This window comes from Papaver somniferum, unplaced genomic scaffold (genome assembly GCF_003573695.1).
Source record: "Papaver somniferum cultivar HN1 unplaced genomic scaffold, ASM357369v1 unplaced-scaffold_75, whole genome shotgun sequence".
In the NCBI taxonomy this organism is placed as follows: Eukaryota; Viridiplantae; Streptophyta; class Magnoliopsida; order Ranunculales; family Papaveraceae; genus Papaver; species Papaver somniferum.
In genome coordinates this window covers 1,286,625-1,313,358 of record NW_020650415.1, presented here as the reverse complement: position 1 = coordinate 1,313,358, position 26,734 = coordinate 1,286,625, and the positions used below count along the sequence as shown (strand labels likewise).

The window sequence follows — 26,734 nt, the reverse complement described above, 5'->3', positions numbered from 1 at the left end:
TATATATATGGTGTTTCATAGTTAACATTTTGTTACAAAATTTCCTACAAATGGAAGCTACTACTCCTAAATTTACTCTATATGAAGTCTTTCTCTTTGCAGAAACTACATATTATACTATCCAAAGAGGGGTGAAGAACGAAGAATGAATGGTATTATGAGTTAAAGTTATTGGGGGAAAATTCATGAGAAATTCATCTCCGACACAACAAACCCTTATAACCGCGATCATCAAGCTTTGTTCATTCGATTTAGAAAGATTAGAGATAGAGTTGTGGAATTTATGGATTTATTTCGTATTGTAAGGCGGCATCGACTAAGGGGTGAAGGATTCGACGAAATCATTTTAACATCAAAAAACGAATGGCGAAGATGGAAGAGAAAGGATTTCAAATATGAATATAATTTCCTCCTCATTAAAGACTTTTTCATAACGCGTTTCGGATATTAGATGGTACGTAATTTTATTTTGGAAAGTCCTGTAAAAGTTCAGCATTGTCCTGGAATTTCATATCCTAACCGAACTTATGTCTCGTACAGTTCGGTATTGTCCTGTAATTTCATTTTCTAACCCAACTTATGTCTCGTACAGTTCGGCATTGTCCTGTAATTTCAGTTCCTAACCGAACTTCAATGTCAAATTCAGCAGTTAAAATGTTAGGCTTCTGAACTACAGTTCGGTAACCTGGTAAACTTTGTTCGGTTGCCGAACATGTGTTCGGCTACCTGCAATATTTAGGCATCTAACCGAACAAGGAGTTCGGCAATCTCTGTATTAAAATATGCCAACCGTGTAGTTGCATATTTTTTGATGACTACACTCAAGTGAAACTAAAGACTAAAAACTACTAAAACATACAAGATTCAAGATGAAAAAGATGTAAAGAGTATGAAATGTAAAGATTGACACAAGTATATAACGTGGTTCAGCCATGAAGACCTACGTCTACAGGAAATAACATGTTTTCTTATTGATTATAAGGTCTTACCCTTGAAAGAGTTACAAATCTCTTCTAGATTTCTTACTTTCTCTCTATCTAGATCTCTTTCAGGAATTCTTTGTAGAAAGACCATCTAATCTTACATAAGTTGTCCATCTCCTTCTACATGGACTGGTATTTATAGGCAAAATAAACTCGTGTATGGATTCTTGGGTTTTCTCAACCACTAATGTTGATGACAACTATTTAGGACTAAAGACACTTCAAACCCCTTGCATAAATTTTTAGGATGCTAGGTAAGTTTCTTAAACTAGATAATCAAGTCCAATCTAAGACTGTATTTACGTCATAAACTAGATGTGGTAATCTTTAAGTCTACTAACTGGTCTTTAACCTGATGACATACAAATATTTTATACTTCTACACTGATGAAATCTTCTTCCTCAGTCATCCTTGAGTTCGGATACTGCAATATGGTGTTTATGTGTAGTAGTTTAAAATAACCTTGATGCTTATCCTAGTTTTGCAATTTAGTTTCTATAACAGTTGAAGATGGCTAGATGCATATACTTGCTACAAAGGTTGGACACTTGGTCCATTTGAATGAAGTGTAACGGGTCATGTTATATTATGCCATCTCAACACTCATTCTTGTACAATCCATGGTTCACTTTTCAGTAGACTTAATTTTGATTGTTTCAGGGTGCAAGATTTTTTGAGTATTAATCACACGTAGAAGAAACTGGAAGAAATTGCAACTTTTTGCAATGGATAATTTTTTTGTTTTTTGATCGGTCGCAAGGGATAATAAGCTACAGAGATTGGAGACCTTATTCATTCTTATGCTCTGTAGTTGCCTTTCAGCAACTTCATTACGTTTCCTACTCGGACAAATTAACTACAACCCTTGTAAGCTAAACTTGGTTGTTCTTGTTAGTCTTCTGATTTAGTACAGGCTGGTTTTCAAAGTAATTTGTAACAAAATCCGCCCGAGTATTAGAAGTTACCAATTGAGAAGTGGACTTCAAATCTCCAACCATAATTTTGGAAAATTCGAGACAACGAGGTGGAAGGGCATAGTGAAAAAATATATGGAATGTCCTACAAATTTTTTTTTCTTTTTATTTTAGTTAGTATAGATGATATGAATAAATTATGAACAAAAAATAATATAGTCAAAAATTTAATATAATAAATAATACAGTAAGTTTTTATTTATTTTTTTGAATTGTGAAATAGCTTTTCTAAATTCGAATTATTTCTAGGACTTTTTGCTTCAAAAGAAATTTTTATGAACTAATAATGTCTCATAACATCTTTGATAATTAAATAGAGTCTACACTAGAGGTATGAGTATACTAGTATGGACCAAAATATTTACATCTCCAATCAACGAGAATTCATACAGAAACTCTAAATATCACCAAATTTCATGACATATTCGATTATCAGAATCTGCACCTAAAATTTAAATCAACTAACGTGGACAAAATATGTTATACTTGAACTATGTAAATCATATTATACTTGATGACATCTTCGATTTATCAAAACATATGCCTAAGGTTTAAACATACTAATGTGGACCAAAATATATTTCATGGCATAAGTTTATGTTCCCCGGGTTCTTTTGATATCACTAGTATGTTTTAAGGTTGAACCAAAATTATACTTCTATGATTCTTTTGGTATTACTTGATATCCTTTGAGGTTGACACGAGTCTATATTCCTCGGATTCTTTCGATATCATCGGATATCCTCTGAGGTTGACCTAAGTCTATATATTCCTCATATTCTCTTGCTATCGATGGATATACTTTAAGGTTGACCTAATTAGTTTATATTCCTCGGATTCTTTTGATACCACTGGCTATGCTCTAACGTAGACCTAAATTCATATTCATCGGATTCTTTTTGATATTAATTACTAGATATGTTCTGAGGTCAACCCGAGTCTATATTCAACATATTCTGCATATCAGCAGATATCCTCGGAGGTTGACCTAAGTATATATATTCCTAATATCCTTTTTCTATCGACAAATATGCTCTAAGGTTGACCTAATTAGTATATATTCCTCGGATTCTTTTATATCACTCAATATTCTCTAAGGTTGACATACCTCTTTATTCCTCAAATTCTTTTGGTATCGTCTGATATCCTCTGAGGTTGATCTAAGTCTGTGTATTCCTCATATGCTTTAGCTATCGATAGATATGCTTTGAGGTTAACTTAATTAGTTTATATTCCTAGTTTTTTTTATATCTCTGGATATGCTATGAGGTTGACCTAATTCCACATTCCTATGATTATTTCGATATCATCAGATATCCTTTGAGATTGACCTAAATATGTATTCCTCATATTATTTTGATATCAATGTATATGCTTTGAGGTTAATTACCTAACTCTTTATTCCCTAAATTCTTTTATCTAAGGTTGACCCAAGTTTATGTTATTCCTATTCTTTTGATATAACTGAATATGCTCTGAGGTTGACATAAGCCTCATTACGCCAAAACACATAAAATTTGACTAGGGGCCTTCGAGATATTCGATAGGGAAGTCATGTCAATTCATTGTTGATAGGCCAATGAGTTCACATAAACTAATCGAGCCATTATAGGCTTCTATTATCTGAGGCTTCGTTTGAGTATGAATCGTCAATCTTAAATGTACACATGTTTGTCATATTCTGCTTAACGATCTTCGCTTGAGTGGTAAACTTCACTGAAACACGAGATGTACAAATCTTGGACATATTCTTCTTAATGACCTATTCGTTGATAACTGAACATCACATTCCTAAAAATTTGTCACGTCAACTGTGATTATCGGATTCAAATATCGTCAGAATTTTTCACATTTTGTAATATTCCATAATAACAATTTTTTATTCGAATCCTTGTCCATTGTGTATCTCTCCATATATGTTTCATATTTTTATCGATCCCTAGGTTATCACTCATTACCTAATGAATTTCCATCCATATCGATCCCTAGATTATCACTCATTACCTAATGAATTTCCATCCATATGTACTCCCTAGGATTTTATCTCACTGTCTTTATGGTTCGTTCTTTTATTTGGATATGCTTATATATCTATGTAAGTCGATTCCAAAACAACTTCTTATGGTTTCGAAATTCATTCTACATCCAATTATTTATTTCTTTCTCTTTTTATTTTGATTGATAAAGGATTTGGTGTTGACAAATATCGAATTCATATCATCACCTAAAAACTTTACCATCGTGATACAGTGACATGAACATCTTTTCTTTTTTGGCTATATATCTCCATTTTCTTAGTCTGTAAATTCTCATCCAGAGTTTAGTCATTTTTCTTAAAAAGACAATTACTTAGTGATCCATATCTTTCAGAGATAATATTAACCGTCCAATTATATTAAAATAAGAAACAAAAGTTAATATTGAGTGAATTTTAGAATGAATTGGTGGGTGGCCTAGATATATAATATTAGATACAATATCAACCATCCAATTATGTTTTTCTCCCTAATCTGCATGACATGTGAAAAATGATGAAAGTTGTACCGATGGATTTCGAGATGATCTCTATGGCTATAAATCTAGAAAAGATCCACCGTTTAAAAAAATATTAATTGGTATATGGATTGCGATCCGTATGACTAGATATAATGAGATCTCGTCTGTTGTTAAATTTTAATCACACGGCCCATTTCTCTGTTAAAACTTAAAATGAGACCACGGTAATTATCCGTATGACTAGCTTAATTATGAGTAAATGAGATCCCCCTTGACGCTCTTTGTGAATTTCCCCTATAAATCCGTTTACATCACCATTGGCTTTTTTTTTTCAATTTCATCTCTTTATTCTATTTTGTTCTCCTTTACAGGTTAATCTCTTAACCATGTCATTATGTTAGGGCTTGCTTTACTGTTTTTCATATGTTTGATGAAAGCTCAAAAGTTAGGGTTTCGTTTGCTATTTTTTGTTGGTTTCCTGCAATGAACTTATTTACTTCTTTTCGTTTAGTTTTTTGAAGGGATTGATTTCATTATATAAAATCATTCTCAGAGTAGCCATATGAGTTTTAGGAAGATCTTTTTCCTTCCAATTTTTTGTCTCATACCTGGTTGAGTGATATGACGCATGCATTGATTCATTCTTTTTTTCCAGTTATTAGAAAATGACTTTTATTCCAGACAAGGGCATATGAAAAAACAAAGAATGATTCTCCTTTCTTAAGAATTGACATGGATATGCAGCATATGCTGTGATAATAAAAGTGAAAAGCATATCTATGCTCATTTTTGTTGGTTAAACTTCAACATTAAGCCTAAGATAATCTCTAACAAGTTGGTTAGGATAAGAAAAGGCAATTGATGTAATCGTAAGGGAATTAGAAGTCATCTAGTTCTAAGAAAAGGAAAAACATGTAATAAGGTAATAGGACTAGGAAAAGGAATTCATAGTTCTATATATATGTGATCACCAAAGTTGTGGTTGATCATATGAGCAAGATTAGAGCTTGTGTTTAGTTTTGAGAGATTTTCTAAACATCAATAAAGAGAGTTGTCTTTATATAAGCTAAGTTTCATCTTGCAGTTGTCATTAATTGGTATCAGAGCGTGTTTCTGAGCCATGGAAAACGAAACCACCATTGTGGGTGCAAAACAGTTCACGCCACCATCAATACAAGTTCCAATCCTCAACACCACAAACTACATAGTATGGGCCATGAGAATGAAGGTACTGATGAAAATCTATAAAGTTTGGGAAACAATTGATCCTGGTACATTGGACCCAGACAAAAACAATGTTGCTATTGGATTACTCTTTCAAGCAATACCAGAATGTCTTGTTCTACAAGTTGGTGCACAAGAAACTTCAAAGAAAATTTGGGATGCAATAAAGGCACGTAATCTCGGAGCTGATCGAGTTAAAGAAGCCCGCCTGCAAACCTTAATGTTTGAATTTGAAAGAGTGAAGATGAAAGACACTGATACTATTGATAGCTTTGCAGGAAAGCTATCAGAGATAGCCTCAAAATATGCGTCACTTGGACAATCCATTGATGAAGATAAACTGGTAAAGAAGTTTCTCAATAGTTTACCAAGATCCAAGTATATTCATATCATAGCTTCTCTCGAACAAGTCTTAGATTTAAAGAAGACTAGCTATGAAGATATAATTGGAAGATTGAAAGCATATGAAGAGAGAATCCTTGATGAAGAAAACAATGGAGAAAATCAAGGAAAACTCTTGTACACAAACTCTTACCAACAAAACTCTGCGACAAGAGGAAGAGGTCGTGGAAGAGGTGGTAGAGTAAACAGAGGCCGAGGAAGGGGAGGAAGGTTTAACTCACAAGATAGAACAACGAGTCAGAATGATCAAAACCAAGGGAAAGAAAAGTTATTTGTTACAGATGTGATAAACCAGGACACTTCTCCTCTGTATGCCCTGAAAGAATACAAAAGATGGAAGAAGCAAACAAGAATGAAACAAGGGAAGCCGATACTGCTCTTTTCATGCACGAAGTGGTATTCTTATACGTAGAGAAATTAATACCAAAGAACTATGAAACAAAGGATAGTGAAGAAGGAGTATGGTATTTAGATAATGGAGCCAACAATCACATGACTGGTAAGAAACATTATTTCTCTGAACTCAACGAGAAAATCAAAGGAAAGGTGAAATTTGGAGATGGTTCTTATGTACAGATTAAAGGGAAAGGATCAATCCTATTTCAAGGCAAGACCGGCGAACAGAAGCTTGTCACAAACATCTACTTCATCCCAAACTTACAAAGCAACATTCTAAGTTTAGGACAAGCTACAGAAGTTGGATGTGATGTTAGAATGCGACAAGATTATCTAACAGTTCATGACCCAAGTGGAAGACTTTTAGTTAGAGTCTCACGTTCACAGAATAGACTCTACAAGATAAGTCTCATGATTGGAAGGCCATTATGTCTGAATATGAGACTGGAAGATCAGACATGGAAGTGGCATGCAAGATTAGGACACATAAGTTTCAGAACCTTAAAAACTATGTCTCAGAACAAGATGGTTCGAGGGCTACCACAACAAAACGGAGTGGTGGAGAGGAGAAACATGACTCTAATGGAGATGACAAAAAGTTCTTTAAAGTCTATGCAGGTACCTAACTATCTATGGGGAGAAGCTATACGACACTCCACATACCTAATAAACAGGATACCTACGAAATCTCTGAAAGACATGACTCCATATGAAAGTTTGTGAAAGAGAAAACCAAACATAGATCATTTAAGAGTGTTTGGTTGCAAAGCATACGCAAAAGTTGATTCTGCAACTCTTAAGAAACTGGATGATCGATCTCAGACTCTTGTGCATCTAGGAATTGAGCCTGGATCCAAAGCTTACAGATTATTCAATCCAACAACGAAAAGAGTAATAGTGAGTCGAGATGTGGTATTCGATGAAAAAGCAAACTGGAACTGGAAAGAAACTAATGATGGACCAAGTAGGGATCCAGAAATGTTTCACATGAGATGGGGTCAAGTAATTGATGAAGGCGAAGGACCCATAATCATCAATTCCAATGGAAACAATGGTATTTATCAAGAAGAAGAAGAGAATAATGAAAACATTGAGAATAACGAAGAAGTAGAAGAAGAAGAAAAAGAAGAAGAAGAAGAAGAGGAGATCGATGAAATAACTCAACCCATTCCACTGCGAAAATCAACAAGACAGATATAAAAGCCACAGTATCTGGAGGATTTTGTTCTTCAAGCTGCAGAAGAGTGTGAGATTATGCTACTTTCTGTTAATGATGAACCAAGGAATTTTCAGGAAGCAAAGGTCTCGACTAAATGGACACAAGCATGAAGAGAAGAAATTATTTCAATCAACAGAAACAAGACTTGGTTTCTAGTTGATAAGCCAGGTGGGGTAAAAGTGATTGGTCTTAAGTGGATCTTCAAGGTTAAAAGAAATGCTGATGGAACTATTAACAAATACAAGGAAAGACTTGTAGCTAAGGGATACGTTCAAGAATCAGGCATAGACTTTGATGAAGTTTTCGCACCAGTTGCTAGACTAGAGACAATTCGTCTCTTAATAGCAGAAGCTGCATCAAACTCATGGGAAATTCACTACTTAGACGTTAAGACAGCATTCTTACATGGTGAATTGCGAGAAGATGTGTATGTTGAACAACCAGAAGGTTTTGAAGTAAAAGGACAAGAGCATAAGGTTTATAAGTTATCAAAAGCTCTATATGGTCTAAGAAAAGATCCTCGAGCCTGGAATACAAAGTTAGATCAAATCTTAAGAGAAATCAAATTTGTTAAGTGCTCTAAAGAAACATCAGTATACAGAAGAGAAGAAAAGGGAACGCTTCTTGTGATTGCAGTCTATGTAGATGATCTATTTTTGACTGGAAACTCCCTTAAGGTGATCAATGAGTTCAAGAAAGATATGTCATCTAATTTTGAGATGTCAGACCTCAGAAAACTCACTTATTACCTTGGCATAGAAGTCCATCAAGGAGTAGATGGGATTCAGATTAAACAAGAAGCTTATGCAAGGAGAATTCTGAAAGAAGCAGGACTTGAAACTTGTAATCCAACTAAGATACCAATGGAGTTTGGACTTAAAGTTTCAAAGGCACAAGAAGAAGCAGAGATTGATTCAACGAGTTATAGAAGAAATGTTGGATGCCTTAGATACTTGTTACACACAATACCAGACTTGGCTTTCTCTGTGGGAGTAGCAAGCCGTTATATGCAGAGTCCACGCAAGTCTCATGGTGATGTAATAAAGCAGATATTGAGATATCTAAAAGGAACAATCAGCTGTGGATTGAAGTATGGTCGAGGAGGATCAAAAGGAATTGTTGGGTATAGTGACAGCAGTCATAATATTGACCAAGATGATGGAAAAGGTACAACTGGTCATATATTTTATCTAGGTGAAGCACCTATTACATGGTGTTCACAGAAGAAAACCACTGTAGCCCTCTCATCCTGTGAAGCTGAGTTTATGGCTGCAACAGAAGCAGCTAAACAATCGATATGGCTTCAAGAACTGTTGGGTGAAATCAAAGGAAGAGAACCTGAAAAAATTCTCATCAAGATTGATAATAAGTCTGCAATTGCGCTCACTAAAAATCCAGTGTTTCATGGGAAGACGAAACACATTCACAAAAGGTATCATTTCATACGAGAATGCATCGAGAAGGAGGTCATTAACGTAGAACACATACCGGGAACTGAGCAGAAAGCAGATATATTGACAAAGGCATTAGCTCGGATCAAGTTTGAAGAAATGAGACAACTGATTGGAGTACAAGATATGTCACGGGTAAGGTTGAAGCTTAACGGGGAGAATGTTGGTTAAACTTCAACATTAAGCCTAAGATAATCTCTAACAAGTTGGTTAGGATAAGAAAAGGCAATTGATGTAATCTTAAGGGAATTAGAAGTCATCTAGTTCTAAGAAAAGGAAAGACATGTAATAAGGTAATAGGACTAGGAAAAGGAATTCATAGTTCTATATATATGTGATCACCAAAGTTGTGGTTGATCATATGGGCAAGATTAGAGCTTGTGTTTAGTTTTGAGAGATTTTCTAAACATCAATAAATAGAGTTGTCTTTATATAAGCTAAGTTTCATCTTGCAGTTGTCATTAATTTTCTCTCTTCCACCGGCAAAAAAGAAACCCTATTTTCTCTGGTTCCATCCTCATCTTTCTCAAAAAAAAAGAAAAAGAAATCCTCACTCGTTTGCCTCTTGAGCAGGTTAATGTAGTTAGAATTAACTTTTTCCATTTTAGTTTAGTTCTTTGGGTTTCCTGTTTCTTTCTCGTTTATCTGCTCTCTTTGCCTTTCACCCCTTTTCCAGATCTTCTTCATTTCTTTAACAACTTGAAGGACGATTAATATCGTTGACAACGGTGGTGATGGCGGTCTAATCTCTTCCTTGATCCGAATCTTCAAAGCTTTCCTGTGATGTTTTTCCTTGGGGTTTCTGATTTTTCTTTGCAGTGACGGTTCATCATGTTTTTGATTGAGAAGGTGAAGGTGGTGATGATGGCTGTCAGATCTTTGCATCCTAGATAGTATTTTGTTGAAGGATTGTTGATTTTGTTCGTTCGCTTGATAATCCACATATTTTCTTTTCTTTCGTTTTGATCAACACTATTCGAAATCACTTATTTCATCACCAAGGTACCTGTTTATGTATGAAAAAGTGTCGATGGGTTTCGCCATGGTGGCTTGGTTAAGGAAGATGGTGAGTTTTTTAGGTTGTGGATTTTGAGAAGGTGGGGTTCCTGTCGGAAACGGCGCCGGAGTTAAGGTATTAGGAGACCGGAAAAATGTCTTCCTCTTTTGGGGGTTAAGGTTTCTATTATTTGGGCTAGCTCTTTGAGGGCTGGGGTTTCATTATTGGTCTCTCACAAATATATGCGAGTGCATTTTTTGGGCCTTGTATCAATTATTATGCTAATGGTGTGCAACGGACGGACGGTTGCGGATTAGGAGTTACCCGCGTCCACACCATCAAAGTTGCGGATTTGAAAAATCCAACCGTGTCCGGCCCAATCACCCGCGGATTTCATATCCACAAATCAGCGGGTGTTACGGACCGGATGCGGATTAACAACGGATTTAGTCTGAAAAAATATCCAAGTTGCATTTGTGCTGTTGTTGCTGTTGAAGTGTTAGCTGTCTACAATCAAAAAACACTAAAAAAAATGTCGAAATTCATTTGACGAAATCAAAAAACAAGATAAAGGGTTTCTTTTGTCAGTTGGTGATTATACCTTGGAGACATCGGAAATCCATTCAACACCAACACCAAGAAAAGCCTGAATACCTTCCACCAATTTTGGCAATTTCTCAACACCATCCATAAATTACCGTATAATTTTTAATAATTCAACAATCGGTCGAGTAGATGAATCTTAACTGATGTAAATTGAAGTAAGAAATTGATTACCTTGGAAACGAGATGAAAAATCCTGGTTTGAGCATAACGAACAAACACAGAGAACCAATTTCATTTGCTACGACCACCAATTGAGACTGGGTTTGAAATTGGGATTGGATTTCTTGAGAAGGTACTAGTAATATTAGAAGTGGGGTTGTGCAAATGATTCCATCTTCTTGTTGTTGCTGTAACTCCACCTCCTCCACCACCACCTCTCCCACCTCCGACTGCCCTCGAGGCTGAAACAACCACAGCTTCTCCTGCTGCCATTTTGACTCCTCTAAGTTTCACAAAGATAAGATGTAAGATCCTTACTTTCCGTATTATCCCTAATAATTTAATTAAATCCTCTAACTGTTCTACGATGTGGGTGATCCGCGGTTTTCGTTGTCTAACTGCAGCCCCAGCCGCAACCGCATGCGGATTTGAGATTTCTACCCGTGTCCGGCCCATGGATTTTACGGATTGGATTTCACCCGTAATTGTACGGACGAATACGGATGAAATCTGCGGTTTCGGTTTTTTTGCACACCCCTAGACTACGGTGTTTCCATTGTTAGGGTTTGGGATTCTTATTTCATTATGGGACGAATCTATTGGGAATTTGTACTTTGTATTCAATACTTCGTACTTACCGGTTATATTAATAAAATTACTATTTACCGATAAAAAAATAAACAAAAAGCATATCTAAGACATCCTCCATCTTTAATGTTAATTTTGTATTTCTGTTTCTTTAAATCCTAACGATCACATTATTTTTAGGTATGTTGTGGCAACCCAACAGCGTGAAGAACTACCTTGCTTGTTGTGCTGGTTGCATAAGTGGAATGCCTAGCACCACAGAATGGAGAAATAAGTTAAGGGGCAAATTCAACCCACAGGCAGCTGCAGAACCAAGGCGTGAAGCAGTAGGAAAGTATAGGACCATGGTAGTGAAAGTTAGAAGCCCAAGAATTGGGATGGCACTTCATCGAATTGCTGGTCTGTTTTAATGTTATAGAAAAAATTTGTATAAATCTACAACTTTTATTGGTAATGAAACGTAGAGATTGTTTAGTGACCTAATCTTTCTGTATTAGGATTGAATCAACATAAGCATATGACTTTTTGTTGAAAAAGATTGGAGCGAAATGGAATTTTAGGTCCTTGTATTCTCTATCTTTCGTTCCATGTATTCGAATTATGTACGAATGCCCTCCGTTGCATATCAAGAAGATTTGGGCTGCAGCTTCTATGGAAGTTAGAGCTACCGGCGTTCCATATGCTTTTTCTCTTATAGTTGTTTCAGTTTCTTTTACTTGGTCATCTGATATTTTATTTGCTATTTGGGTGTATATTAGGTTAGCAGGTGTTCATTCTTAGGCTATTGTGGTCACTATTCCTTTTTACTAGCTCGGTATACAGTATACTCATTCTGCATCTAGGGAAAATGGAGCAGATCACTATAAATTCCGTGATTCAATATTTGCGCATCATTAAATCAACAATTATAATGTGAGTTGTACATGAACCGACAGTTACAATTTACATAAAATGCTTGCAAGTTAAACCTCGAAAATATTTTAGGTGTTTTTTTTCTTTTTTTTTTTCTTTTTGCTCTTTACAACCTCCAAATAGTCCATATATAGGAAGAGTGACAAGTAAATGAAATTTTTAACGCATGAATTAATTAGAGAGCAACGAAGTTTCAACACAATCATTACACAGGAAAAGGTGGAAAACTGAAAAGCTCTCACCGAGGACTGTTGCATATATTATTCTAGCTCCCAAGTAACTATGGCAACTTATGTGTATGTCAAGCAACATTGGCAACAAAACAAAGCTACCGAAATGCCAAGAACGGCTCCAGAAAGTACCTGTGATGGTGTGTGACCAAGAAAGTTCATTCAGCTTCCGTTGACTTATATGATACCGTTGAAACAAGTCCTCAATGATAACGTTCAAAACATGTGCTTGCACAACAGCAGGACTTCTAGCTCCAATTGCATCATACATAACAATAAGACTAAAACCCAAACAAACAGGAAACAAAGAATCTGCTACCCCATGACAAAGTGCTACTGAAGTAGTAAGAGCTGTACAAAGTGCTGAATGCCACAAAGGCGCCCCACAAGAAGCAAGTGGACTTATTCGTACTTTAGCACTTGTGGTCACACTTAGTGGTGCCATTCACCTTCTGTAAATACTCCAAACCTTTCTCTTTCTCTAAACTTTCATCAGTTCTTCCACACATAAATTGAAATTTCCTACTGAACTTCTCAGCATAGAACTAGCCCATTATAAAATTGGAGCTAAAACCCATAAAACGCTAGTTCTCAGAGATTTGCTAGACTCGTGTTTTAGGAAATTAACTGATGAATTTGGTAATGATTATTACTAGACTTATAAAAGCGATTGAAATTTGATAATGGAAACGGGTTATGAGTAACAAATTTGGTTCTACGATTATGAAGAACCATAACTAAGGGTGTTGGAATTGTCATGGAGTTCATGAGAGAAGAAATCTTCTCTGGTTTGCTGGTGCCAGAAATTCAAAAAGAAAATGGATTAGCCGCTAATGGTGGCCTGGAAATGCTGTTGTCGTGGTCAGTATTATGCCTAGTTTAATGGGCAAAAACTAGAAGCATACTAAAAGACTAGATGACTAGCTAACAGAGTAATACCAAAAATCATTAATAAAATTCGAATTGGATAAAAAAAGATATAGGTTACTCACTTGTTTATAGAAACCTTAGCATCATTTTTGAAATTTGACGAAAATTAAATATGACTGGACGATTATTTTGTAGCTCTTTCGGCTAGCATTGGGGTATCTAATACAAAGTTCACTGGGACATTTTCTCAAACAGTTAATAGGCTAGTTGCGAAATGGTTGTACAAGACTGACATAAGTTGGAAAACTTAACTTATGCAACTGCAACACATTTTTAATCTTCGCAAGATCATGTACAACATTCATAATTATTGTCAGTTCAAAACGTAAGAGTTAGCACAGAGAAATTAATGGGGTTCAAACCAAGTTTAACTTTAAACACAGCTCAAAGGGAATCAAAAACATAGATACTTCAAAAAAAAAATTATGGGCAAAATCAAAGGCATAGTAGATAAAATATCACATATAGTCAATTATAAATTTGAATGAATGGAGTTAGATGGACTATGTTCATTAACAAAATAATTGAAATAAAGAAAAATATTGACAGCAATAGAAAAAGAGAAAAACCCTACCTCAAGTCAAATGCAAGCGAACCCTGATAAACCCAACCTAGATTTTACAAGAGGGAGACTGTATGGTAAGAGCAAGAACGGGTGATGGTGGTTGACTGTAAAACTAGAGGGAGAACGAGGTGATCAACTATATTATTGCGAAGGAGAGGAAGAGCGAGAAAAGAATGAAAAATGAAAAAGTGAATTTGTGGACCTTCAGGGTATACGAGATGGAGGTGTAAGAGAAGTGTAGGTATGAAAAGATAAATGGGTTGATGACCACATGATGAGGTCCGGAACATGGATTCAAAGGTGCGGACCTTCATGAACCTACATGGCGCTTATCTGTCATCTATGGTCCAGACTTTAATAGTCCGGACCTTTTTGAATCTACATGGGGTCTATGTGGCAACGCATAACTTGGGGATTACTATAGTCTTGACTTTGGTAAAAAATATCCGGACCATTCCGACCTAATTTTTGTAGAAATGAATTCTAATTATGATATTTTTGAATAATTTATGATGGTCCAGTTAGAATTCCGGACTTTTCTTATTAAAAAAACATATTTCCTTTGTTATTTTATTTTTACTTTTAAAGGAAAAGATACTTGATTCATTAATACCGAAGATCATATCAAAATGCGTCAAAGATGATTATAATTAGATAATACACATATTTATTAGATGTTTTATATTTGAAATGTTCTTCCTCACTAATATTAAAATGTCTCAGAAAGAAATAATGCGCCAATATTCAGAGTCACAATCTTTTCTTCTAGTACAGATCTCTTCTTCTAGTACGTATTAGTCTCCTAATTATAGAGCAACCATATATGACCATCAATCAATATATTTAAGAAGACATAAAAATAATAATAATGATAATAATAATAGTAATAATAGTAATGGTCCACAAATTTTAGGGACATAAAAGTAATAAAATAATTTGTTGGGGGTAATGGTATGCACACCCATATTAATGTATTAATTTATTTTACCGATAGTTTTGAAAGACACATCCAAAAACGTCTTATTTTTGGTAATTACGTCAGAGATAGAGTAGTACCCACAATCATGAATATTTGCTGTGATACTGCACAAACGTCTTATGAGGCTGAACTCGTCAACTTAGGAGCCAGCTGCTCTATAAAACAAGCATACATTTCCACAAACTGTTGAGACAGTTAATGTGTCCTGTAATACACAGTCATGTGTCTTATTTTGTATGGTCTATATTGTGCCATGTGTCATACTCTGTATGGTCCTTTGTCTTCTTAGTTGTCTGCTTAGCTGTATCCTATCTGTCTAGTCCTAGCTGTACTGGCAGTTACAGATACTGTCTGCTATATTAAATCTATGTCTGTAACCTTTTTTCCTTTGATCAATTTATTCCATTTCCTACATGGTATCAGATATCAATCGATCCTTATTAACCTAAAACAAATCCTAATATCTAACAACAATCTTAGAAAACTGCCATTAATGGTGAGAAAAACCATGAATTCTGTGAATTCCTTATCAAACAACAACAACAATCTGGATAACACCAATCTCAATATCAATACCACAAATCAGGCTTCTTCTTCAAATCCGCCAAATCCGCCATTACAACAATCAATTCCACATATTCCTCCGCAACCACAAACACAACCACCACCACAATATCAACATCAGTCGTTTTACAATGTTTCTCAATCCAATTTTCATGTTACTCCTTTACCTTTTCCAAACATTTCAAATTTTGTGTCTCAAAAGTTGATGGATCAAATTTTCTGGTTTGGAAAGATCAGTTATCTTCGATCTTGATTTGTACCAACTTATTTGGCTTTGTTGATGGATCTTTTCCAACTGAGTCTCCATTTTTGCTTCACTAACGTTCCTGTGGCAAATCCGAAGTTTTCAGATTGGAGATCTCTTGATCATTTCGTCGGTTCTTGCATCAGTGCAACTGTAGTTCCTTCTTTAGCTACAGAATTACTTGGTAAACCTACAACGAGAGATAAATGGAATCATCTTGCGAAGATTTTTAGTGAACAGTTCTTTTCCAGGAAGAACATGTTAAGATCTCAACTGTATTCAATTCGTCGAGGTAACTCTACTATATTTGATTTTCTGCAACAAATTAAATCCATCTCTGATTCTTTGGATGAAATTGATGAACCGGTACCAGATTCAGATCTTGTAATGTATGCTTTGTCTGGTTTAGGCCGAGAATATTCTTATTTTGTAGTAACAATGCAAAATAGAGAAACACTTCTTTCTTTTTCTGAGTTACGTTCTCGATTAGTTACTCATGAACGATGGATGCTAGATCAATAAAATGAATCATCTTCTTACTTAGCTAAAGATCCAACGAATTCTGCATTTTTTGTTAAGAAGTATAAATCATATGATGCTAGTTCCAAGAAACCTATGTCCAATGCTTATCCTCCAAAGTTTGGTACTACAAATTCTGGTTCTGGTTTTACTTTCAAGAAAGGGGAATTCAATCCAGCAGTTAAGCAACCATTGGACTACAAATTCATCCCTTGTCAGATTTGTAATCAATTTGGACATTTTGGAAAGAGATGTAGATACAGATATGCTCTTGAAGAAAGACCTCCAAGATCTCCACAAAGGAAGACTACATGATCTAGTCATAAGGATTTTGCAGGTGTTGAGACTTCTACTTCAACAAATCCATGGCATCTCACTGAACAAAACAATATGGCTACTCAGAATGCTTTCTCTGTCACTGGTGGTCAATGGAATGTTGGTCCTACTTGTTCAATTTGGATCCCAGATTCTGGAGCTACTGGTCATATGACAAATGATTCAATTATCCTGGATGAAACTGAAGAATATGAAGGTGCAGAACAAGTCATGTTGGGGGATGGTAAGCTTTTACCCATTACAATGATTGGTTCTACTACTTTAGCTACTTCTACATCTGGTGCTAAGGTTACTTCATTTGATTTACATAATGTGCTCTATGTTCCTTCTATAAAATACAATTTATTATCCATAGCAAAATTTACTGCTGACAATAATTGTTCTTTTGAATTTCTTCCTTTGGGATACAATATCAAATCTCTACGGACTAATCAGATTCTTGCTCAAGGACTTGTGGAGAATAATTTGTATCCTCTCAAGTCTTTTCCTATGTTACCAGTTCATCACACTGGTGCTGCTGTTTCAATCTTAGCTTCTCCAGTTAGTTGGCATCACAGGCTTGGACATCCTGCTTCAAAGATACATCGTCCAAACTACAATCAATGTAGTATGGTTACCGTAATGTAGGGTTAAGAACTTATACCCAAGGGATTCTGACGCCAACTGCACACTTGAAGAGACATAATTGCATCTTTTCCCCAAGGGTTGCGAACTGTCTGTCACCTACCGTAAACCAACGATGCACTTAATTAGACCTCAGCATGAATGAAAACCATCGAATATTATCAGAATGTAAGGATGCATGTACCTGTAGAAATTCCAAGTTGGGAGTTCTGTGATTCCTGTCTTTATGAATTTGATGAGCAGTTAAACTCAGACGAGCCATACGCAGAAGACGCAGATAAGGTTTGAATTGCCATTAATTCCTTGTCTTTATATGATATTGTATCCCAATTCTTAAAGAGACCTTTCATTTCATCCCTGAAGTTTAAACAAAGGTAATTCAATTGGCTGTTTTTAAGCAAAAACCACTGAACATCCAAACCCTAATTTATTGATACCATAAAAAAAAAAAAAAAAGAAGAAAAAAAAAGATTTAGTGTTTTCATGATATACCTATGTGTCAAAAATTTACTCCACAAACTAAGCCAACTTTGCTCGTGCGAATCCTCAGCATCGTTTCTACGTTATCTTGGCGTCAAGGAAAAAGAATAGGCAAGATGAAGAAAGCCATCGTAACTTAATTATATATAGGGATGGAACTTCCAAATCTTGTGCACCTGCTTCAAAAAAAAAAAAAGAAAACTACTTCTGCTAGACTAACGAACACTCAAGGAAAGCGACACGTGTCTTTTCCCCCCTAATTATATATGGAATGGAATGGGATCTCCAAATCTTGCACTCCTTACACTTCTTTGGTTCTTCTTTTTACTACTCCATAAGAAAAACGATGCCGCCGTTACCTCTTCTTTTTTATTGTACTGTAATAAGGAAAAAAAGAGGTCCCGACTTGTCGGAATCTCATCTGATCACGAGAGGACTGCAGGTTAGTCATACCAGCCGGACTTAAGACAGTGTGTCCATGTAGAAGACATAACAAAATGCAAGCTAATATAAAAGTTAATGTCATTCTCATGGAAAATACAAGCTAGTTTAAAAGAAACAGTATCATGTGTTGTTGGAAACTTTCATCCTAGACTTAAAAAATAATACAGCTTGGATTTCATCTCCGACTTCATAGGGAGAATCTTTCTTATACTGCGGTACCATATTTCTTTTTTTTGGGATCTTTCCTGAAAGTGTGACTGATTTCAGGGAATCTTCCGAAAATGTGACCCTTTTTTTGAAAATCTTCTAAAACTGTGACCATGACCTGTCAACGTACATATACACCCTAATCTTTTATGAAAATACCGTGTTTTATCCTGTCAGTACATTATATATGTACACATCGGATTTTTTTGTTATTTTTTATTCGTATAATAAGTTTATTTTTTAATGGTTTTATGACAAAAACCCCTCAACATCCAAACAATAATTTATACCACAAGAAAAATAAGATTTAGAGTTTTAATGAAATGTATACCCATGTGTCGAAAGTCTACTACACAAACTTTGCTCGTGGGAATCGTCCGCAGGTGAAGCAACATATTCCATCGTTTCCACGTTCTCTTAGGCAAGATGGGGAAGGCCACAAGTCCAACCTAACTTAACTATATATATTACGCCATTGGCCTTGTGTCCGTTGTCCCCGACCTACCCAAACTCCAACCGCTCACTGGACAGTTTATAACTAACCAAAGACAACAGAAACAAAAGCTAATGAGAAAATCTTCAGGCCATGAACTTGTTTTTATAGGGATGAAAGAAAGGTAATCCGTATTCCTATTTAGAAAGTAATTTTTTTTTTGGTACAGTTTCTATACTAAGGAAACAGCCAGCCATGCTTCCAAAACCTTGTGAAAATGGCCAGTGCCCAATTCCAGTTAGCTAGCACAAAAACTAAAACATGTTTCCATGCCTAAAAAGTGCTGCTAATTTGGTTGTGAAGAAAACTATATATGCGGAACGAGCAACAAAAGCACTTACGATGCGGCTGCCACCAATTCCTACTTTTAACTGCCGTGTGAAAGTATGTGAAAGAATATTATTGCAAAAGATAATAGACAGAGAAAAGGCTCTGCTATAAGTACAATTGAGTGTGTTGTACAGACAGCCAGACACACACATATGCAGGTGTAATAACAACAATTACAAAATAACAGAAAACAAATAACAGTGGTCAAGTCAACTAATGTTGACTTGACTAAACTACTTCCAATACTCCCCTGCAAACTGAAGCTGGGAGAATAAACAACAGCAAAGATTGAACAACAACACAGAGAGGAAATTAAGTCTTGATACTACAATTGTTGCAAAGTAAAGAATCATAAGAACTACTAAGCAAGAATTCCAGAAGTAGTAGCAATTGTTGAAGAAGTAGTTATTGCAGAAGTAATCGGGGTTGTTGAAGAAGAACCTAACAACTCCAGCAACAACCTTGAGAAATTTGGATAACAAAGCCCCTTTGTGAATAAGTTTGCTAGCTGATCCTCAGAAGCAACATGAAGCAACTGAATAAAACCATCTTCAACAAGTTCTCTTACAAAGTGATATTGTAGCTCTATATGTTTTGTCCATTTCCAATCTGCACATTATCCTTTCCTTTGTAACTAGAAGTATGCTGAAGCAAAGTATCATCACCAGTCATGTGAGATGTAGCACCTGAATCAGAGACCCACTGTGGAGTAGAAGTACTGGCAGAATAAGCAGAAAAACCAGCAAATTCCTGAGCTCCATGAGTTGTAGAAGCAACTTGTTGTTCTACAGGTTCCACAGTACCAATATGCCCATAGGAAGAAGAAGTAGAAGTTACAGTTGGAGGATGATACCTAAAATGGCATCTACTTGCATAGTGACCCTTTTTCCTACAAATCTGACACTCAAATTGAGAATAATCCCTTCTTACAAAACTATTAGCACTTCCAGAAGACCCTTCTTGACTAGTACAACCCTTCATATTTGTAGAATTCTTGAAATTTCTTGAACCCCTTGTTATTCCCAGAAAAATTGTTACCACCATTATTATTCTTGTTGTAAAAAGCAGATGAAGTTTGGCTATCAAAAAAAATCTCAGTCTCTTGATGTTGAGCAATAAACCACTGCTCATGGTTCAGCATTCTTGGTTTTAATTCAGCAAAAGAAAACATGTTCCCTATTTTGAGCAACAATCACAAAACTATCAAATTCCCTGCCTAAACCATTCAAAACATGCATCACCAAATCAGACTCAGGAACCCTTTCACCTATAACAGCTAAATTGTCAGCTATAGTCTTGATGTTTTGCAGATAAACTTGAATTGTGAGATTCCCTTTCTTGAAATTATATATTTGATTCATCAACATAGCTTTCCTAGCCATGAACTGATTCCTAAAGCTAGTTTCAAGAAAAACCCAAATTTCTCTAGCAATTGAAAGACCCAAAACATCACCAGAAACTGAAGGAGTAAATGTAGCCTTTCAACAACTAACCACAAAACAGTCTAGCTTTCTCCACAAGACCCACTCAGGATTAATAACACCATTAACAACAATTTCCTTAAGCGGTTCTTGATCATCATCGGTAACATGACTATACAAATCAGTTGTAATTAGAATTGACTCAAACTGATCCTTCCAGACAAGATAATTCGAAGAATCTAATTTGGAGGATACAAAATTTGCTATATTTGAAAAAGGTAATGAAAAAGGTAAAGAATCACCAGCTTGAGCAGCGGAAGACATCTTGTTTCTTCTTGTGTAAACAATTACGGACATGAACAACTGTTGTTAACCAAAGGAATCCAGATAAATCTTGAACATATCTGAATCGAATTTGTTGAAGATGAACAAAAATAGGTATTAAAAAAATTTGTTGATTCACAGACAAGTTCTTCCTGAAAAGACATGATGAAAAGTATTTGCAGGAAGAGTGTTATTGATTGATTGATTGAAAAGGTTATTAAAAAAATTTCTACAGATCGAACCCTAATGATACCATGTGAAAGTATGTGAAAGAATATTATTGCAAAAGATAATAGACAGAGAAAAGGTTCTGCTATAAGTATAATTGAGTGTGCTGTACAGACAGCCAGACACACAGATGCAGCTGTAATAACAGCAGTTACAAAATAACAGAAAACAAATAACAATGGTCAAGTCACTACACCAATTTACATTGATGGTTCAAAATTAAGATCATTAATTTCATACCCGTCTCTTCTAAAACATCTCCAAACAACTCTTCCGGTAGTTTCAACAAAAATTGAATCGCCAATTCGACACAACCATTGAGTGAATCAATCATCATCGTTATTGTTGATGCCATCATGGTCACAATCAGATTCATTTAAATATCTTGGTGTCAAAATCGTCACAACATTTCCTGAGAATTCATCGAGGAATTTGCCTGGTGTTCATGCCAGTTATCTCCTGTTTGATTCAATAACAGGTACTACCTATAACTTCATCATTTTGAATTCTTTTTTGTTGTTTTAATGAAAATGCTAGCATCGAGGTTCGAACGACTGACCTCAAGTATGAAAGTCTTCCCCCGAGTCAACTAACTTAACTATTGAAATTTGCAGGTAAACCTCTGTCAATTATGGATGGTTCTGAATTGACTCATTGGAGGACTTCTTGTGTATCTGCATTAGCTTCAAAATATTTATCAAAGAAATGATGTTGAGGTATTAGCAATGATTGGTGCTGGTTCATTAGCTGAATATTTGATTAAGGCACATCTGTGTGTTAGGCCTAGTTTGAAGAGAGTGATTATCTGGAACCGAAATGGCCAAAAGGCGGTTAATTTGGTCAAGAAGTTGCAAGATGAAGGGATTCCTGGTGTGGGTTTTGAATATGGAGAGTGTGTGGAGGAGATTGTTAAGGTTGGTGATGTTATAAGTTGTGCGACCAGTTCTAGGAATCCAATTGTGAAAGGTGTGGAGTTGAAAGAAGGTGTTCATTTGGATTTGGTTGGTTCTTTTACCGCATTGATGAGGGAATGTGATGATGAAGCGATTAGAAGAGGGAAAGTTTTTGTTGATAATGAAGCGGCTTTGGTTGAAGCTGGAGAATTGGTTGGTGCTTTTAGCAAAGGAGTGATTGCGAAAGAAGAGATTTGTGGGAGTTTGGTTGATTTGATTACTGGAAAGAAGAATGGGAGGAATGGAGATAATGAGATTACTGTGCTCAAGTCTGTTGGTTCTGCTGTTGTTGATATTGTAAGTGCTCAATTGGTTTATGAGACTTATCTGGAGAAGAACAATTTCTGAAGAATTCATGATGTATGGTGATCTTCTTTTCAAGCTGTTCTTCGCCTTCATGGCAGAATCTCTACTGTCATATTGCTGCTGCCTTCTAAAGTAATAAAAATCTTTGTATTTTTCGGAAATGTAAAGACTGAATTTGCTTCACCCATTTGCACATTCTTGCTTGTTTGCTAGGTTTTATCTGATTTTGCTGCACAAACTGAAACTGAGCCAGTAGGCTGTTGCTAGTTTATGAATAAAATGCAGAACCCTATCAATAAAAATAGCAGACTCTTTGAAGTCTTCTTCCAAAGGAGTCTGTAACCGAAACGAGGATAGAGAAAATGCAATTATGAAATAACCAGATTTTTTATTTAATGTAATGAGAGAGTAAAACACATAAGTTGCAGGTCTGTCTAGAATTTGTAAGCCTGCAAAGTCGTGCCCAACACGAAAATATTCTAAAAAAATGATTAAATGAAGAATGTAGAACTTTTATGATTCTGTTGGGCTAGCTTCTTGCCGCTTTTGCGCAGTTTGCTGGCTCCTCGGGAACAGTAGCTCGTGAAATTGCCTCTCTGCACTGTACTCTGACGTGGCCTGCACTCAGAATTTATTTGGATCAGAAGACAGAAATTTAGCAAGGCAACATTCTGGAATAACAGATGAAATAAAATCCAAATACCGATTGAAAGAAATCAATTGGTAAAGTCTATCAGGGTGTAACGACTGTGACATACCCGTGTACTAAATGCAAACCTTAAGGTTTGCACTTGAGTTCCTGAGCAAACTCTTAGGTCGAAGCCAAGACTATCTACACTTATGATTGTTGCCTCCTAAAATAGCCAAGGAAAGAATGAATGTTAGTAAATAATGGTTTGCAAATGAGTGACATGACCATAAAGCTACACAATAAACAAAAAATCAACGTAACGTATGATATATTACCTCTATCGGGAAACCTTTCACTCTCAAACAGAGAGACTTGAGAGCTTGCGTCGTCTTCTCCCCTCCAGCTTTTAAGCGAGACATGATTTTTTCAGCAGAATGAGCAATAGCATCTGGTTGAGCTTTCTGAAAGTCGTGTACTTCCACAACAGACTGTAGAGAAGTGGAACAAAATTAAATGAGATAAGAAATATATATTCTTGCATTTCCCCAGGTTCTGTTGTTGAAATCAAAGAACTTGGTAAGCAACCAGCAAAATGAGCAAAACAAATCATTAGAAATCTTATAACTTGCCTGATTTCCATCTGAAGAAACCAGTTGGATCTTCGCCATCTCTAGCATGTAGAATGAACTTCTCGGGATTTCGTCTTTCACTGATTGATCTTCCCTATCTGAACCATCTTCAGGCGAATCTTTTAAACTTGACTTATCCTGCTGACCGTTGATGATAGTATCTTTTGAGTCCCCTTTTGCAGTCCCAACCTTAGTGTCTACCTTATCAGAATCTTTTTCTGGTAATTGTTTCCGGAGTGCAGAGTTTTCTTCAAAGAATGAAGGTCGCAAAAGTCCTGAAATAGCAAGACCAGCTGGAGGCTGATCCATCCAATCCATTGGATCATCTGACGCAACCTGAACACAAACTTAAATATCTTAACCCCCAATTGTGAATCATGAAAAAGATAATATCCTCCCACAATTTGGACTAATTCCCATTCATTATGATAAGCAGGAAGCATGATGTTCTACACATGTTTCTTACACTATGTTCACATAACAAGTTTGTTTAAAGTACTGGAAAATCCAAGTTCTTTGGTCACATATCATCTAATTTCTCCCAATATAACGAGATAGAAGCATGCTAGGTGGTTGCACATAAAAGAAGATGTTGTGTAGTTCAAAGAATATTGCCGTCTAATGAGAGTCGGAATTTACCTCAGACATCTTTTTAGCAAAATACATTGGATGAGAAGAACGCATTGTCTCTAACTTCGCCCAATCCCCAAGTGTCTCATCAGAATCAGTCTCATCTTCATCACCTTCTAGAATGGAAACCCAATCCTCCTACAAAGAAGTACTCACAATAAGAATCCAGTTATTAGCTATCCAAAGTTGCCCCACATTAACAACCATAGGAAGACACAAATTTTGCTACCCTGATAGAGTTTATACATCATCATGGTCATCACTGTCGGTTCCTTCATCACCTTCTCCACCGTTATCATCATCGTCATCACTATCTTCATCTCCAATTTCTTCAATGCCATAATCAATTTCTGCTTGATCAAGTTCCATCTCGCTCAGCATTTCTTTAGTATCTAAGCCTATAATAACTTGCTGCATTTTATACACACAAAGCAGAATAAGCCTTTTTTAAGACAAACAAAAATAAATGGCAATAATCCACCATGGACACAATTTAAAAAACAACTAACAAATTCCGATACCACGTAGTTTTCTTGAGAAGTTATAGTTTTCAGAATGTCCTCGTCCTCGTTTACCTCAAAGTAAATATCTGAAATGGGCAACAGTCTTTAACATAAGATAACTAAACAAAATGATCTCAAAACATTATTCAACCAAACTTACTTCCATGTTCATCTGTTAAATAAGGCAAATCTGGCCAGAAAATGTTCTCGTGGACTTGATCATCGACCAACCCTGAGAACATCAGTGTCGCTTTGCTGTTTACCTAATTACCATTAACCAATGAAACCTCAAATTACAAGACTAAACATGTCTGCTACCACTACTAACAATACTGAGTTTGGGTTCTAATCTCACTAAGAATTGGATTTCGCAATTGTGTATAGTAGTAATACCTCAATTAGAGTTCTACATGTTTCGGCAGGTGTAAGTACAGAATCATCAGTAGATGCTCCAAACTCTTCAAAGGGATGGTAATTTGGTTCTCCATTCCACCCAGCTGAATTATCTGATTCAGCTGATGATGCCGCTGCTGCTCTAATCCTCTTCTCTAAATTTCTCGTTCTCGTAGGTGTCCTGTGATGAGCCCATTTTCATAAAACTTCAGAGGTCTTGAGAATTTTGAATGAAGGAGAATCTTATTAGCAAGTCTTGAAAATGTACCAATGGTGGTGCTGCTGGTGATAATGACTTCCAGCAGCCTGTGACAATCTGCGAGTACTGTAATGATCTTCCGTACTCCACCATGGACGAATATTACCTGCAAAAACATAAACTTACACTCAGCTAAGCAATTTATCAAACAATTAAGCTACATGTTGAGAAATGAAGAGAGTTTACCTGATAAGAAGAGGGGGGAGGAGGAGGAGCAAGCAGTGGTTGTGGCACCACGGAATGCGACGGCAAAGGATGACTCAATCATCATCATTATTATTAATGGTATTTTGTTTTTTGAAGAAATTTTTTCTTCTCTTCTCTTTTTGAGAAGAAGTGATAAAATGAGAGGTGGAAAAATTGTTTGAGGGAGATGATGAGAAGTGAGAAGAATTCACACTCTAGCTTATATTCTATTAAGGCAACCTTGCGCTGGTGAAGGGCACATTTCTTTTCTACCAAAATCTGCTTCAAAACCCACGCCACCCCGAAATGCCAGACGATCCAAAATACCATCATTACTAATACGAGGATACCAGTTTTTTGGGGAGGATATCAAATTCCACGTGAGACAAACAAGAAAATGATTTGTCTAATATTTGATTTGATGTCCTCCCAGAAAATTAATACGTCATTAGCAGTCATACAAAATATAACATAAAGAAACAAAATTTGACACGATGACCCAAAATCTGTTTCATCGCCTAATTTGCACATTGAATCTTGAAATTTAGGCTCGAAATCTAAATATACTAGTATAACCTAATATTTGACACTAAAATCTTTGAAATTGAAAAGGGGAAGGTAAAGACTACACCACCAACTTTTTTATTTGGCGACTTGTATGGACAAAACCTAATAAAATAGTAAGTATATCTAAATTAAAGATCCTTGAACAATAATATATATGTTGTAGTAGAATAATAGGGGAAAAAGGAAGAGGCAAGGAAGAGAAGAATTTCTATTGATTAGCTTATACATAGGTAAAGTGTCCTTTATATACATGTAAAGAGAAACTCTTAGGCTTCTAGTTGGGCCGCACACCCATGGGCCGTAAGACCTATAACACCCCCCCTTGTGTGGTCCAATAGAACTCCGTTTGTA

General features: G+C 35.9%; 1 protein-coding gene and 1 pseudogene across 1 annotated transcript; one reads left to right on the top strand and one right to left on the bottom strand.

The window, feature by feature from the left end:
- The first annotated feature begins 21,055 nt into the window (after nucleotides 1–21,055).
- LOC113344216 lies at nucleotides 21,056–22,858 on the top strand (annotated as a pseudogene).
- Nucleotides 22,859–22,953: 95 nt separating this feature from the next.
- On the bottom strand, nucleotides 22,954–25,994 carry LOC113344169 (uncharacterized protein At3g49140-like). Its single transcript, XM_026588187.1, has 11 exons — nucleotides 25,817–25,994; nucleotides 25,640–25,736; nucleotides 25,372–25,552; nucleotides 25,139–25,241; nucleotides 24,997–25,064; nucleotides 24,722–24,886; nucleotides 24,485–24,613; nucleotides 23,846–24,181; nucleotides 23,552–23,704; nucleotides 23,344–23,439; nucleotides 22,954–23,203 (listed from the first exon to the last, which is right to left on the bottom strand). Exons 1-11 carry the CDS (start codon nucleotides 25,902–25,904, stop codon nucleotides 23,099–23,101), a joined length of 1,521 nt encoding a protein of 506 aa, XP_026443972.1. The 5' UTR covers nucleotides 25,905–25,994; the 3' UTR covers nucleotides 22,954–23,098.
- Nucleotides 25,995–26,734: the final 740 nt, after the last annotated feature.

Bases quoted from the DNA above. Each gene is read 5' to 3' on its own strand.
- LOC113344169 (XM_026588187.1), bottom strand. From the start codon at position 25,904: ATGATGATGATTGAGTCATCCTTTGCCGTCGCATTCCGTGGTGCCACA. The intron at 25,737-25,816 runs GTAAACTCTCTT...ATGTTTTTGCAG, and splicing joins CTCCCCCCTCTTCTTATCAG to GTAATATTCGTCCATGGTGG. The intron at 24,182-24,484 runs GTAAATTCCGAC...GTTTGTGTTCAG, and splicing joins TTGCTAAAAAGATGTCTGAG to GTTGCGTCAGATGATCCAAT.